General features: G+C 46.3%; 2 protein-coding genes across 2 annotated transcripts; both read right to left on the bottom strand.

Annotated features, from left to right (window-relative positions):
* Window positions 1-6,715: 6,715 nt before the first annotated feature.
* On the bottom strand, window positions 6,716-7,449 carry LOC9270227 (prolamin PPROL 17D-like). The gene has a single exon (XM_026022255.2). It carries the CDS (start codon window positions 7,360-7,362, stop codon window positions 6,892-6,894), a length of 471 nt encoding a protein of 156 aa, XP_025878040.1. The 5' UTR covers window positions 7,363-7,449; the 3' UTR covers window positions 6,716-6,891.
* A 1,316-nt stretch (window positions 7,450-8,765) lies between these two features.
* Window positions 8,766-9,520, bottom strand: LOC112935993 (prolamin PPROL 17D-like). Its single transcript, XM_026022256.2, has one exon. The coding sequence runs from the start codon at window positions 9,433-9,435 to the stop codon at window positions 8,965-8,967; it is 471 nt and encodes a 156-aa protein (XP_025878041.1). The 5' UTR covers window positions 9,436-9,520; the 3' UTR covers window positions 8,766-8,964.
* Window positions 9,521-14,316: the final 4,796 nt, after the last annotated feature.

Below are 14,316 nucleotides of genomic sequence, written 5' to 3'. Positions count from 1 at the left end.
GCCGCTGCCAGTGGAGCCCACTTGCCCGAGCCCCCTCTCCCTGCCCTTGTGCGCTGACAAGCGGAGCCCTCCTGTCGGCGCAGCCGCCCCTCCCCCCTTGGATGACGTCAGCCCTGGGATTTACAGCGCAATAAATTGATTAAGGACTTTTTCTTTATTAGTAAAAACACAGTTTATCTTCTAAAATTCATATGTAATTCATCCGAGCTTCGTTTAAGTCCATTCAAGTCTCAGTAAATTCATAAAAATGCAAAGAATCCATTAAAATGATTTTGTTTCCTGTTTCAGTAGTCTTATAGCATGTTTTGCTTGTGTGCTTTGTTTGTCGCGTAGATTTCGGCCGTTTCGTCGATCCGCGGTTTCTCGAAGACGTTGCTGAGGTCTCATCAGTGCGAGAGACAGGCAAGTCATGCTTTACATTTGATCATATTGTACCCAATTTACAAATACCTTGCATTTCTATTAATTGTTGCACTCTTTTACAATGTCATGTGGGATGGGTCCTATTACTCAGCCATATATCGTTTACCATATGCCATTGATAACTGGGGTATCAAAATGATTAGATGTTGGTTTAGGAAATGCTTAGCCATGCTTAGTTCAACTAGTACACAAAAGGGGATCACATTATTACATGAGCATAGTTCAATTTTGACTATGAGCATAGTTCTGGTTGGTGCCACCGCAATGGTGTTAGTTATTTAAAATACACTGAATGGTGGGTTGTGCGTGCATGGTTTTGCTGGTCGCACCCATGGCAATTAAGGACCGGTTCACGGGAAACACTGGGAGACTTACCGTGCTTACCACAAGCGGGAGTGGGTAACTGCTTGATCTGAGGTATAGCTCAACCCTTTCCTAGGCACCGGTGGCGAGGGTGGGCGTGATGGAGTTGGGTCGGCCGGGGTGTCCGGTTGTCTAGCTGCCGGATTCACCGCGGCACAAGAGGGGACCGCCCACTACCTTTTGAGGGGTGGGGGTGAAACCTTAGCATGGTGTGGATGGTTAGGGAAGGGTTATGAGGAGGGTCTTGTCACGATTTCCCCCTTTGCAGTGTCATGGTGATACTTCGGGGCATGGCGACATGTGTGGAATCGTGTCTTGTGGGTACAGTTGTACACCTCTGCCAGAGTAAAACTATTCGAATAGCCGTGCCCGCGGTTATGGGCGATCAACCAGATTTACCGTGATTAGTCTCACCCCTAGTTTAGCTTAATGAACTGGTGTAGTTCAGGTGGTTGGTTGGGCCTATTGCAATGTGGTGTAGCGTTGGACAATGTTTGGTTAATATTGATTAATTACTACAACTGTTTTACTGCTTTCAACTACTGTTTTTAAATGCCTGCTTTGTGCAAAGAGCCTTTAGCCTCCTTCGGTTATATCCTGCATCATACCTCCTCTTCCGGTATGACTTGCTGAATACAGTTGGTAGTACTCAGTCTTGCTCTCTTTTCCCCCACACCAGAGCTGAAGATCTTCCTAGTGGGAAGTGTCTTACCGAAGTTGATTTCGTCGCTGTCGTCAAGGATTACCTGTGGAGTGGAGTCACCCCGCTGCAGAAGTCAAGTTTCCAAGTCTAGCTCGTTTTTCTTTTCTGCTGCATTTGTAATCATCTCCATTTTTGTAAGACGTGGATCTGTATGTCAAAAATTGTCGTTTGTGTACCCTGGCTGGTCCTAGACAGGGATTTAATGCACATTCAGCTTCGAAATTCTGGTTCGTGAATTTCTGGGCATGACACATGTCTTCTTGGCACTCAGTCCACTCAGTGACGAAGTCGGCTAAAGCTTGGGACTTGATCGAAGTTCGCGGCATGAAGGATATATCCAGGGACATCAATTCTAAGGCCCACTTTGCTATCCGCCCATTTGCTTCACGATTATGAAGTATATCCCCGAGTGGAAACGATGTGACCACCGTGACCGAGTGACCTTGGAAGTAGTGAGGTAATTTGCTGACGGTCATTAAAACACCATATAACAGCTTTTGAACCTGAGGATATCTTGTCTTGGAGTCAGCCAAAACCTTGCTAACGAAGTAGATTGGTCGTTGGACTTTTTGAACATGGCCTTCTTCTTCACGCTCAACAACTAGGACTGTGCTTACAACCTGGGAAGTTGCCGACACGTATAACAACAGCGGCTCTTGCGGATGTGGTGAAGCTAAGACTGGTGGAGTAGTGAGAAGTTTTTTGAAGTCTTCAAAGGCTTTTTGTGCTTCGGGTCCCCACTAGAAATTGTCTGTTTTCTTCAACAGCTTGAAAAAGGGCATCCCCGGCTCGCCGAGTCGTGAAACAAACCGGTTGAGCGCCGCCATGCAACCGGTCAGCTTTTGAACATCTTTCTAGGAGCTCGGCGGTTTCATGTTGAGGATGGCATTGATTTTCTCCGGGTTGGCTTGTATGCCTCTACGGGACACCATAAATCCAAGCAGCTTCCCTGACGGTACTCCGAAGATGCACTTTTGAGGGTTTAGTTTCATCCTGAAAGCGCGGATGCTTGCAAAGGTCTCTTCTAGATCCGTAATCAAATCATCCTTCTGCTTGGTCTTGACGACTAGATCATCCACATAAGCTTCAACGTTGCGGTCGATTTGAGTTGAAAAACATCTTTGGATCATGCGTTGATAAGTTGCTCCTGCGTTCTTTAATCCAAACGGCATGGTGATGTAGTAGTAGGCCCCGAAGGGCGTGATGAACGAAGTCTTTAAGCAGTCGGATCTGATGATATCCTGAGTACCAATCCACTGAGTAGCTCGCAGCCGGCCGTTGAGTCAACTACCTGGTCAATGCGAGGTAACGCAAAGGGATCTTTGGGGCAAGACTTGTTGAGGTCGGTGTAATCAACACACATGCGCCATTGTCCCGTCTTCTTCCGAACTAGGACTGGGTTGGCCAGCCAGTCGGGATGAAGGACTTCCTTGATGAAGCCTGCTGCTAACAGCTTGGTCAATTCCTCCTTGATCGCATCCTTCCTATCCTGTGCAAAACGGCGGAGTCGTTGCTTGATTGGTTTAGCGTCTTCCTTAACAAGTAAAGAGTGCTCAATCACCACTCTAGGAATACCAGGCATATCAGATAGTTTCCACGCAAATAAATCTTTATTATTTTGAAGAAAGATGATGAGCGCGCTTTCCTATTTACAATCTAACTCAGCGCCTATTACAGCAGTCTTAGTAGGATCAGAGGAATCTAGGGGAATCTTCTTGGTCTTGGCGTCGCCTTCTCCGCTCTTTGGCATCTTGGTTGCGGGCACTTCTCCTTCGCTTGCTGTGGACGTAGCCAGTCGGATTTCTTCTCGGGCGAGCGTGATCTCGCGGGTCTGGGCCATCTCACAGCTTTCCTTGTCGCATGTGACGGCTTGCTTGATGTCACTCCGCAGGGATATGTCTCCTCGAGGACCAGGCATCTTCATCATCATGTAGGTATAGTGCGGGACAGCCATGAACTTGGCTAACGCCGGGCGTCCGAGTATGACATGATGTTCTCTGTACGGAAATTCTCCCGAGTGCTGAAAGTAATAGGAAGAGTGTGGCCGAGTGGTGTAACAAATAGCCCCGGGATGACTCTGTGAAAGGGCGCATTACTCGGCTTTAATTCCGTGCGAGGGATCTGCATGTCGTCCAGGGTCTTGGCGAAAAGGAGGTTGAGTGCACTGCCACCATTGATGAGGGATCTGCGAAGCTTGACGTTGTGAACCACCGGGTCTAGTACCAGGGGGTACCGTCCCGGGTGGACCACTCGGTCTGGATGATCCGAGCGGTCAAACTTAATCGTTGTCTCTGACCACCGAAGATATTGGGGCGTGTCAGGTTGAGCAGCGTTGATCTCCGTTCGGTCAGCTTTTGCTTTCTCTTGGATTCATAAGCCAGGGGTCAACCAAAGATGTGGTTGAGCTCCTTGCGATGGTCTTGGAAACCAGTCAGTGCATCATCTTCACCATCCTTCTTCTTTGACGTGCTTTGATCTCCGTCGGAGGCTTTATGTGCGTTCTTGGCGTATTGTTCTGCAAACTGTTTGTAGACGAAGCAATCTTTGGCCGCGTGATTGGAATTGGGATGATGCGGACATTGGGAGTTCATAATCTTGTCAAAGGTGTTGACGTGCGAACGTTGTCGGGAGGATGGTGTAGTAGTTGCCACAAGTTCCTCGGGCTTACGCTTGCGATCCTTGTGATTGGTACTTCCACTCCCCCCTGTAGTCGGTGTATCTTTCTTCGGCTTCCAAGTGGTGCCCGACTGCTTGGACGTGGTAATGGCATCTTCGGCTTTGGCATACTCATTGGCTTTTTCGAACATCTGCTTGACCGTCCTGGGAGGCTTGCGCCCGAACTTGCCGACTAGGTCTGTGTGGCGAACGCCCTTGGTGAAGGCGGCGATGATGACGTCGTCGGTGATGTCGGAGATCTTGTTGCGTTGCTCGGAAAAGCGTCGGATGTAATCTCGAAGGGATTCTCTAGACTTCTGAATGACGTTGTAGAGATCAAACTGTGTACCAGGGCGTTCAAAGGTACCCTGGAAGTTGGCGATGAAGTGGTCGCGAAGTTCCGCCCATGATCCAATTGTGCCACAGGGTAACCCGTGAAGCCAGGACCGGGCAGAATCCGCTAGGGCCACAGGCAAATAATTCGCCAATTGCGAGACCGTAGACGGTGAGCCAAGACTCCGGGTTAGTGGTGCCGTCATACTTCTCGATTCCAATCGGCTTGAAGCCGGCTGGCCAATCCACTCGACGCAGGTCGCTTGTGAAGGCAGCAACTCCATCCACGTCGTCGTCGTAGCGATCTGGAGAATGGTGGGGAGCGTAGCCTCTTGCCGCGCGGCGCTGGTTGATAGTATCGCGAAGATCGACGGGGCGCCTGCGATGTGGGGAGTGTGGTCATTCAACTCGATGCTCCCTGTGTCGTTTGGGTGGCGAGTGGATAGATCGCTCGTCGTGACCCCTACTCCTGCGAGTAGATCCCGCGCCGACGACGCTGAGGCTTGGTTGGTGATAGTCTTGAGATCGAAGATGGGGAACTCGGCTGCCAGTCGGCGTGTGGACGCTTGCGGAGTTAATCGGGACCAAGGCGGCGATCATGGTCTTGGTCTGGTTCAAGATGTTGACGACGTGATTGGCTTGATTGAGCGCGTCTTCCTTGAGGAGGATGTCGAGGAGGGTGATCGCTGCAACCGCGTTCTGTTGGGGGGGCGGAAAACCGCTGTCCCCTCGACGTCTTGTTGCCCAATAAGTTCCTATGCTTGTCGCCCGGCATCCAGGGCACGTTGTCGCCAGTCCTCAGCCTCTTTTGCAGCCCGTTCGCGTTCCTGTGGCTCACATTGTAGCCGTTCTCGCTCTTATGCTTGGCGCTCCTCTTCCAGTCGGCGTCGTTCGGCTTCCTGTTGTACACGTAGTTCTTCTGCTTCTCGGGCTTTACGCTCTTCTTCCGTCTCATTGTCAGCCATGAAGATGCCGAAGTAGAGGGGTGTGTAGTTGTCTTCAAAGCCTTCGTCGAAGTCGTCGAGGTTGCGTAGTCGTAGCGGTAGCCGAAGTCGTCGTACTCCACGATCTCCGATGGTCGCGAGTCGATGCCGGGGGAGCTGAGGTAGCCATCCAGTTGTTCGTCGAAACCGTGCCGAGAGGCTGGAGTATGACACCGACTTCCCTGGAGCTAGGCCGGGCCGGGGCTAAAGCCGGATCCCACCTAGGCCTACGGGGAGAAGACGCCCTTGTGGTGAATACAGCAGCCAAATCATCGGGAGTTTCATCAGGATTGGCGGATAGGCCCCATCGTCTTGATCGGGTCGTGTTGAAGTAGATTGGATCCCGTCCGAGTGGTTTGAAGCCAACTCGGTGGAGATGATCTTGGGGTAGACCTCGGCCGAGTTCGGGATACCGAACTAGGTGGAGATCTGGCCTCTTCCCGACTGGTTTGAATCCGAGTCGAGGAGAGAAATCTTGCCGAAGTCGTTGGTGATGAAGTCGAGGCTGCCGAATTGGAACGCCTGCCCGGGAGGGAAGACAAAGTCGTCGATGCCGGAAACGAAACCCATCGCACTAGTCGGCGAAGAACTTGACGCTTCCCATACCTGGCGTGCCAACTGTTGAAACAAGATTTCGACAATACTAAAAGGGGGTGGCTATCAGGCTGGAAAAGTGGATGGGTTTAAAGACAAGGAATTTTATACAGGTTCAGGCCTTCTTAATCAAGAAGTAATACCCTACTCCTGTCCGGGGATTGATCCACCAAGTATATTATTGATCATATGATCTGGGAAAAAATCGTGCCCCTAGAGGCACCCGTACCTCTCCTTATATAGGGGAAGGGGTCCGTATTACAAAATACAGTCCATATCCCTAACGGAATATGTAGTTACAGATAAAATACAATCGTAACCGACTAGGAACTCGGATGTATCCTTGACATACAAGTTTAGAATTTAACCCGAGTCCTTCTAAAGATATTCTATCTAGACATGGCACCCCATATCCAGTCGGACTATAAATGCCTTGTAGGCATGGGGTATCCATAATCTCCACACAGCTATAGGTTGGGCATGTTTTATATGGTGTAGGATTACATTATAGGGTATATACTGTTTGCCACAAGCGTTTTGACTTTGTTCTGATCGAAATGAAAAGATTGACCTGCTGAACACACTCCGTTCACGTCGAGTAGCCATAGTAGCTTAGAACCGAATGTAGGCACACATCGTAAAGTTGTAAATGCAACCATAGTAGACGGTGACGATAATTAATTTCAACAATGTACTAGGATTTATCCTTACAGAGGCATTATGTTTAAACTTGCATGACATTTTTATTCAGATTTGTATCACCCCGATGTTTCAACTTGTCACACACGATGATGCATGACTTTATTTTTCTCTCCTGTACTACTATACTGCTACAATTCAATACCAGATACCACCGACGGTGGGAATGCTACAGGGAGCAGTGTTGTAGCTTGGGTAGATACCGCATATTGACGGCATGTTTAGGGCCAACATAGCTTGGGCTTGAGCTTGACTCTGATCGAAGTAGACGCTAGCAAACTGTTGTAGCCGTAGCTGCTGCACAATAGCCTGAACACTGCTAATGGCCTGGCAGTGAGACTGTTGTGCGATCATCCTGAGCTGTTGGCAGCACTGCTGCTGCATGACTTGGCAGTTTCTCAGTTGAAACACGGGTGATTGGAAGAAGGGGGTTGCCACTGTGCTGCACTGCTGCCTTACGAACTCACCGCATGGGCTAAGCATCTGTTGCTGCAGCATGAGATGCGGCTGCAGCTGATATTGCCTGTAAACTTGAGTAACAGCATCAAACTGCGCAGAGGCACTGCATGCAGCAATAGCAAGGAGAGCAAAGAAGAAAATGATCTTCATTGTGGTGGGTTTCTAGTTCTTATGCTTTTGCTGTAATGTTTGAGTTGTGAGAAGAATGAAGGGGGTTTACATTGTGCTTGTCTATTTATAGATGCGATGGATGGGTTTTCTTTGAATTCCTTATCGGTTGCTTTAGAGTGTTTGTTTTGGTTGGATATTCTATTAGGATCAGAGTGAGTCATGTCGTTTGGATGTTACATGATGTGCCTCCACAGATGTCCTTGTAGACCATCTTCAAAGTAACTTTATTGCCCATCACAGATACTTGATGGTTAGCAAGATAGATAATGTTATGACTCCTCACTCACTTTATATTTTAGTGTGACATGGATTGCTGTCCTTTTCAAACTAAGTTTGTTATGTATTGTAAGCTATTGTTTTACAAATGCACTTTACATGTCAAGGGCGCGTGGAACTTTAATGATATATGTAGAAATATATTTGTATGTGTAAAGTGAGTTATGACAAATATATTAGTTATCAATAACTGCTTATGTTCAAATGAGATATGTAGTAAAGTGCCTTTACAACGACATGTCTAATACTACAACGGTTAGGCATTCCGTGACAAAAATCTTATGATAGCCTTTAATAACGTCATCGATTTTATGACCACTTTGGAGAAAAATTTGAAAGATTAGCTTGCGTTTATTTTGCCGAGGAGTTAAAAAACACGTTAGAAAGAAAAAATCACGAAAGGAAACGAAATCGTGACTTAAGAGACATTGTTTCTCATAACAGTTCAGCTAGCACGTATTGACAACGATTTGCCTATAGAACTAGCTAGATTTTTCTCACGGTACTAGGTGTAAGAATGAAAGAACATTTAGGAGGCAGAACATAAATGAAAATAGCCCCTTGCTAGCATCAAACCATTGACCGATTGTATCACGGCGGTGATCAACGATAACAGTAAAGAACAAAATGCCTACCTACTCACTCTCAGGATAGAGCAGCAGCTATATTTTGTGACTTTGGGTGAAAACAAATGAAACCGATATGCATGGGAATTAACGTGGACTATTACGCATATATGAATTTTATTGAGGCAGCAATGCTTAATGTTTTTAACTTCTAAATTGATATTTCCGCGACCAGGCCTTCAAATATGAAAATTTTAACTTCATGTTACGCGGAGCGTCTTGCTCCGGTGACAAGGTAAGATTGAATTAACAATGATATGGCAAATGGTCCCATCGATACTTACATTTTGAATAGTGGATTTATAACCGCTATAGGTTGGGCGTGTTTTATATGGTGTAGGATTACGTTATAGGGTATATACTATTTGCCAAATGCGTTTTGACTTTGTTCTGATCGAAATGAAAAGATTGACCTGCTTAACACACTCCGTTCACGTCGAGTAGCCATAGTAGCTTAGAACTGAATGTAGGCACACATCGTAAAGTTGTAAATGCAACCATAGTAGACGGTGATGATAATTAATTTCAACAATGTACTAGGATTTATCCTTACAGAGGCATTATGTTTAAACTTGCATGACATTTTCATTCAGATTTGTATCGCCTCGATGTTTCAACTTGTCACACACGATGATGTATGACTTTATTACTCTCTCCTGTACTACTATACTGCTACAATTCAGTACCAGATACCACCGACCGTGCGAATGCTACAGGGAGCAGTGTTGTAGCTTGGGTAGATACTGCATATTAACGGCAAGTTTAGGGCCAACATAGCTTGGGCTAGAGCTTGAGTCTGATCGAAGTTGATGCCAGTAAACTGTTGTAGCTGTAGCTGCTGCACAATCACCTGAACACTGCTAACGGCCTGGCAGTGAGACTGTTGCGCGATCATCCTGAGCTGTTGGCAGCACTGCTGCTGCATGACTTGGCAGTTTCTCAGCTGAAACACGGGTGATTGGAAGAAGGGGATTTCCACTGTGCTGCACTGCTGCCTTACGAACTCACCGCATGGGCTAAGCATCTGTTGCTGCAGCATGAGATGCGGCTGCAGCTGATATTGCCTGTAAACATGAGTAACAGCATCAAACTGCGTAGAGGCGCTGCATGCAGCAATAGCAAGGAGAGCAAAGAAGAAAATGATCTTCATTGTGGTGGGTTTCTAGTTCTTATGCTTTTGCTGTAATGTTTGAGTTGTGAGAATGATGAAGTGGGTTTACATTGTGCTTGTCTATTTATAGATGCGATGGATGGGTTTTCTTTGAATTCCTTATCGGTTGCTCTAGAGTGTTTGTTTTTGTTGGATATTCTATTGGGATCAGAGTGAGTCATGTCATTTGGAAGTTACGTGATGTGCCTCCACAGATGTCCTTGTATACCATCGTCAAAGTAACTTTATTGCCCATCACAGATACTTGATGGTTGGCAAGATAGATAATGTTATGACTCCTCACTCACTTTATATCTCAGTGTGACATGGTGTCACACCCAGAAATTCTCGAACCCGAATTTCTAAGCTGAATGTGCATTAAATCCCTGTCCAGGACCAGCCAGGGTACACAAACAACAATTGTTGACATACAGACCCACGCCTTACAAAAATATAAAAGATTACAAATACAGCGGGAAAGATAAAAGCGAGCTAAACCGGGAAGCTTGACTTCAGCAGCGGGCGACTCCACTCCACAGGCAAACCTTGACGGCAGCGACGAAACCAACCTCTCTGAGACGGCTCCAACTGAGAAGAACTTCAACTCTGGTGCGAGGGAAAAGAGAGCAAGACTGAGTACTACTGTCACGCCCGAAAATTCACTAGTAATTTCCGAACTTATTTGTGCATAAAATCCTCGTCCAGGAATCAGCCGAGGTACACAAACTGACAATTTAATATACAAATTCATCAAATTAACTAAAACGATAAATACTTACTTAAGATGCACTTAGTCCTCACCATGAAGAAAACTGCAGCGGAAAATAAAATCTAGCGAAGCTCCGGCTCCACTCCCACAGGCAGCTCAACTGGGGTATAAGCCAAACGTCTTCTCCTCCTAGATCTTTTTTCTTCAACTGAGGTTGATTGATTATTGCAAGAATGAGCATATGACATACTCAACAAGCCACACAGCAAATATGCAAGTGCACAAGGATACCAAAGGATGGCATAATATAGGCTCATTTGCAAAAGCAGCATTTAGCAAAACATTTAAGAGAAATAAAACAGTGGAGTAATTAATCAGAAATTTTAATCAACACTGAACAACACACCCATGCTGCACAGGCCCAACCATCCTGAACAACCATACCCGGCTGTACAGATCTAACTCCAAACCAGGAGCTAAGCAAATTATTACCAGGTATAACATCTATAATTATTGTGAGAGGTGTGAGACTAATCACGAAAAACATTGCTCAACCCGCCCATAACCGCGGGCACGGCTATTCGAATAGTTTTACTCTGATCAGAGGTGTACCACTGTACCCACAAGACACAGCCCCACATCATATCACCATGTCCCTCAATACCACCACGGTACCTCGAAAAGGAGCTGTGACAATACCCCTTGCACAACACAATCCACCATAGCGCACCTTTCCTGGATCATAATCACCCCCTTATAAAACAAGGCATGGACTCCCCAGCGACCCCCGTGGGCTTATCTCCGCCACTTCTCAGTCTAGTGCTCCGCAATGAACCATGTTATACAAAAGGTAAAGCCGTTGCCCACGCTGGCTTGTGGTTGGCATGGTTAATGTTTCACAACAGTAGCTCGCGAACCGGTCCTTAATTGTCATGAGCACGACTCTCAAAACCATGTGCTCACAACCCACCATTATCAAGTTTTAGTTGGCAAGTAATTAATTAACCAATCACGATTGACCATCGTGAACTATCATTAAGCCATCATTAAATAATAATGAGTCATAAGTAATCCCAATAGTGTGCTAATGTTTCTAAGCATGGCTAAGCAATCATATCTAATATCTAGCTGAACCAATATATATAGCTCAACTAGTCAAGTTATAATAACCCAAGGTATCAAGGAATAAAGTAATCAATGCAAACAGGCCATAACAAAGGAATAGATTCACACCACCCAGTGACATTCGAAAATAAATGCACAGTTGAAATAAATAGAAAATTTAAATATAGGATCAACATGCTCAAAGGATTGTGTTTAGGATCTGTGTGACTTGCCTTGCAATAATCGGTCTTCAATTAATCTTCTTGAATACTTCCGGCGCACTCACGAACCTTCGCAACGACGGAAACGACAAGCTAACACGCAAAATGAAGAAAAAGACTAATAAAAACCAAATAAACAATACATAAAAAGTAAACAAACATGTAGATCATAATTTTAGATGAATTATGAGACTTGAACGGCCTCATTGTGACTTCATATGAATTTATTATGAATTTTACAAGATTAAATCGGATTAAAACACTTATATGGATTTTAATTGAATTATGACGCAATAATGAATTATTTTTGAAAAGGAAAAGGGAATTATTGCGTCATCAAAGGCGGTCCGGGAGCACGGGACGGTCTAAGGAAACGAACGGCCGAGATCGATTCTATCCAAAACGGGCGGCCGAGATCAACTTGATCTACCGCGGTTCACGGGACAAGGCGACGATGACGTCAGCGGTGACGTCATCACCGGCGACGGCTCGGCCTCGCGCGCTCGCCGGCGAATGACGGCGCAACGACGCAAACAGAGGACACCAACGGGTAGAGGACAACACAGCGAACTCACCGGTGACCAAAACCACGGCGGAAGAGCAACGGACGGCGCCGGTGACGAGGAAGAAGAGGCGACGGTCTTCGGGTCGACGGTGACGGCGGTGCTCCGGCGGTCTTCTGCGGCGGCGAAGAGGTGGACGGGGACGGCGACGACCTCGCGATCCCGATGGTGGCGACGGCGACCGACGACGGTGGCTGCAACGGCGGCGCGGCGCGGCTGAACCGACGGCAACGACAGCGACGGCTAGGGCTACGCGGAGGCGGCGCTAGACGGGACGGCGGGCTAAGGCAAAGGTGGCGGCGGATAGAGGAGAGCTCGGGGGTGCTTATAAAGGGGCTAGCGAGCGGCGACGGAGGCCCACAGCGACCGGCGGCGAGAAGGAAAGCTAGGGTTGGAGGGAGAAAAGTCGATCCGAATCGAGCTCAAATCCGTCGATTTCCAAACGAAATTGACCGAAGTTTCTATAAGAGAAAAGGAAGAGGAGATCGAGGAGATTATTTCCCCTCAAACGATTTCACCGGAAACAGAAAGGATCGACCGGATTGGAAAGCGGCGGCGGCTAGGGTTTCGGCCGGCAGCGGCGCGAGGAGGAAGACGGGCCCGACAGGTGGGGCCCACCTGTCAGCGGGAGAGAGAGAGGAGAGCGGCGGCTCGGTTGCGGACTGGGCCGACTTGGGCCGGGGAGAGAGAGAGAAAGAGAGAGGTTTTGGGCCGGCTTTCGGCCCAAAGCCAAAAGGAGGATTTAAAAACATTTTCTATTTAAATTATTCATGAAATGATATTCCATTGATTAAAAATACTTCCTTGGCTCAAATAAATCCCAGAAAAATCTAGGAACTATAGAATCAAGTAAAGTATTTAATAAAATTTTATCTAACCCAATTTTATATTGAGATTTAGCAAATTAAAATTAGATCTTCTCTTTTAAGATCATTTCTAATTATTCCTTTTAAACAACAATTTATAATTTAAGGATTTTTAAACAAGAAAAGCTCTTAACAATTATAATTAGATCATTATTGATCAAATAATTACTGAACTGTTCTTTGTATCATTTATGAATTGAGCTCTGAAAAATCCGAGAAAATTTCAGAGAGTTGACTTTATCATGGAGAATTTAATAAAAATTAAATCCATCCATGCTTTATATTTAGGAAATTTTATTTCCCACATTTAACTTCACTTGTAAATTGATGAACATTTAATATAAATTCTAATAATAATTTATTAAATAATTTATAAATCCTGAAACAAAAAATCAGGATATGACAACTACCCACTGTACTCAGCAAGTCATACCGGAAGAGGAGGTATGATGCAGGATATAACCAAAGGAAGCTAGGGGTTCTTTTGCATAAAGCAGTCATTTCAAAGCAGTAGTTGAAAGCAGTAAAACAGCTGTAGTAATTAATCAATATTAACCAATCACTGTCCAACGCTACACCACGTTGCAACAGGCCCAACCAACCACCTGAACTACACCAGTTCATTAAGCTAAACTAGGGGTGAGACTAATCACAGTGAATCTGGTTGATCGCCCATAACCGCGGGCACGGCTATTCGAATAGTTTTACTCTGGCCAGAGGTGTACAACTGTACCCACAAGACACGATTCCACACATGTCGCCATGCCCCAAAGTATCACCATGATACTGCAAAGGGGGAAATCGTGACAAGACCCTCCACATAACCCTCCCCTAACCATCCACACCACGCTAAGGTTTCACCCCCACCCCTCAAAAGGCAGTGGGCGGTCCCCTCTTGCGCCGCGGTGAATCCGGCAGCTGGACAACTGAACACCTCGGCCGACCCAACTCCATCACGCCCACCCTCGCCACCGGTGCCTAGGAAAGGGTCGAGCTATACTTCAGATCAAGCAGTTACCCACTCCCGCTTGTGGTAAGCACGGTAAGTCTCCCAGGGTTTCCCGTGAACCGGTCCTTAACTGCTATGGGTGCGACCAGCAAAACCATGCACTCACAGCCCGCCATTCAGAATATTTTAATTAACTGACACCCTTGCGGTGGCACCAATCTAAAGCTATGCCAGTAGTCAGAGTCTATGAAATAATGTGATCCCCCATTTGTGTACTAGTTGAACTAAGCAGGGCTAAGCATTTCCTAAGCCAACATCTAGTCATTTTGATACCCAAGTTATCAATGGCATAAGGTAACCAGTATGTGGCTGAGGAATGGGACCCATCCCACATTACATTGTAAAAGAATGCAACATTTAATAGAAATGCGGGATATTGGTAAATTGGGTACAATATGATCAAACGTAT

This window comes from Oryza sativa, chromosome 12 (assembly GCF_034140825.1).
Source record: "Oryza sativa Japonica Group chromosome 12, ASM3414082v1".
NCBI lineage: Eukaryota > Viridiplantae > Streptophyta > Magnoliopsida > Poales > Poaceae > Oryza > Oryza sativa.
Note: the sequence above shows the minus strand (reverse complement) of the source record. Positions and strands in the feature narration are given on the sequence as shown.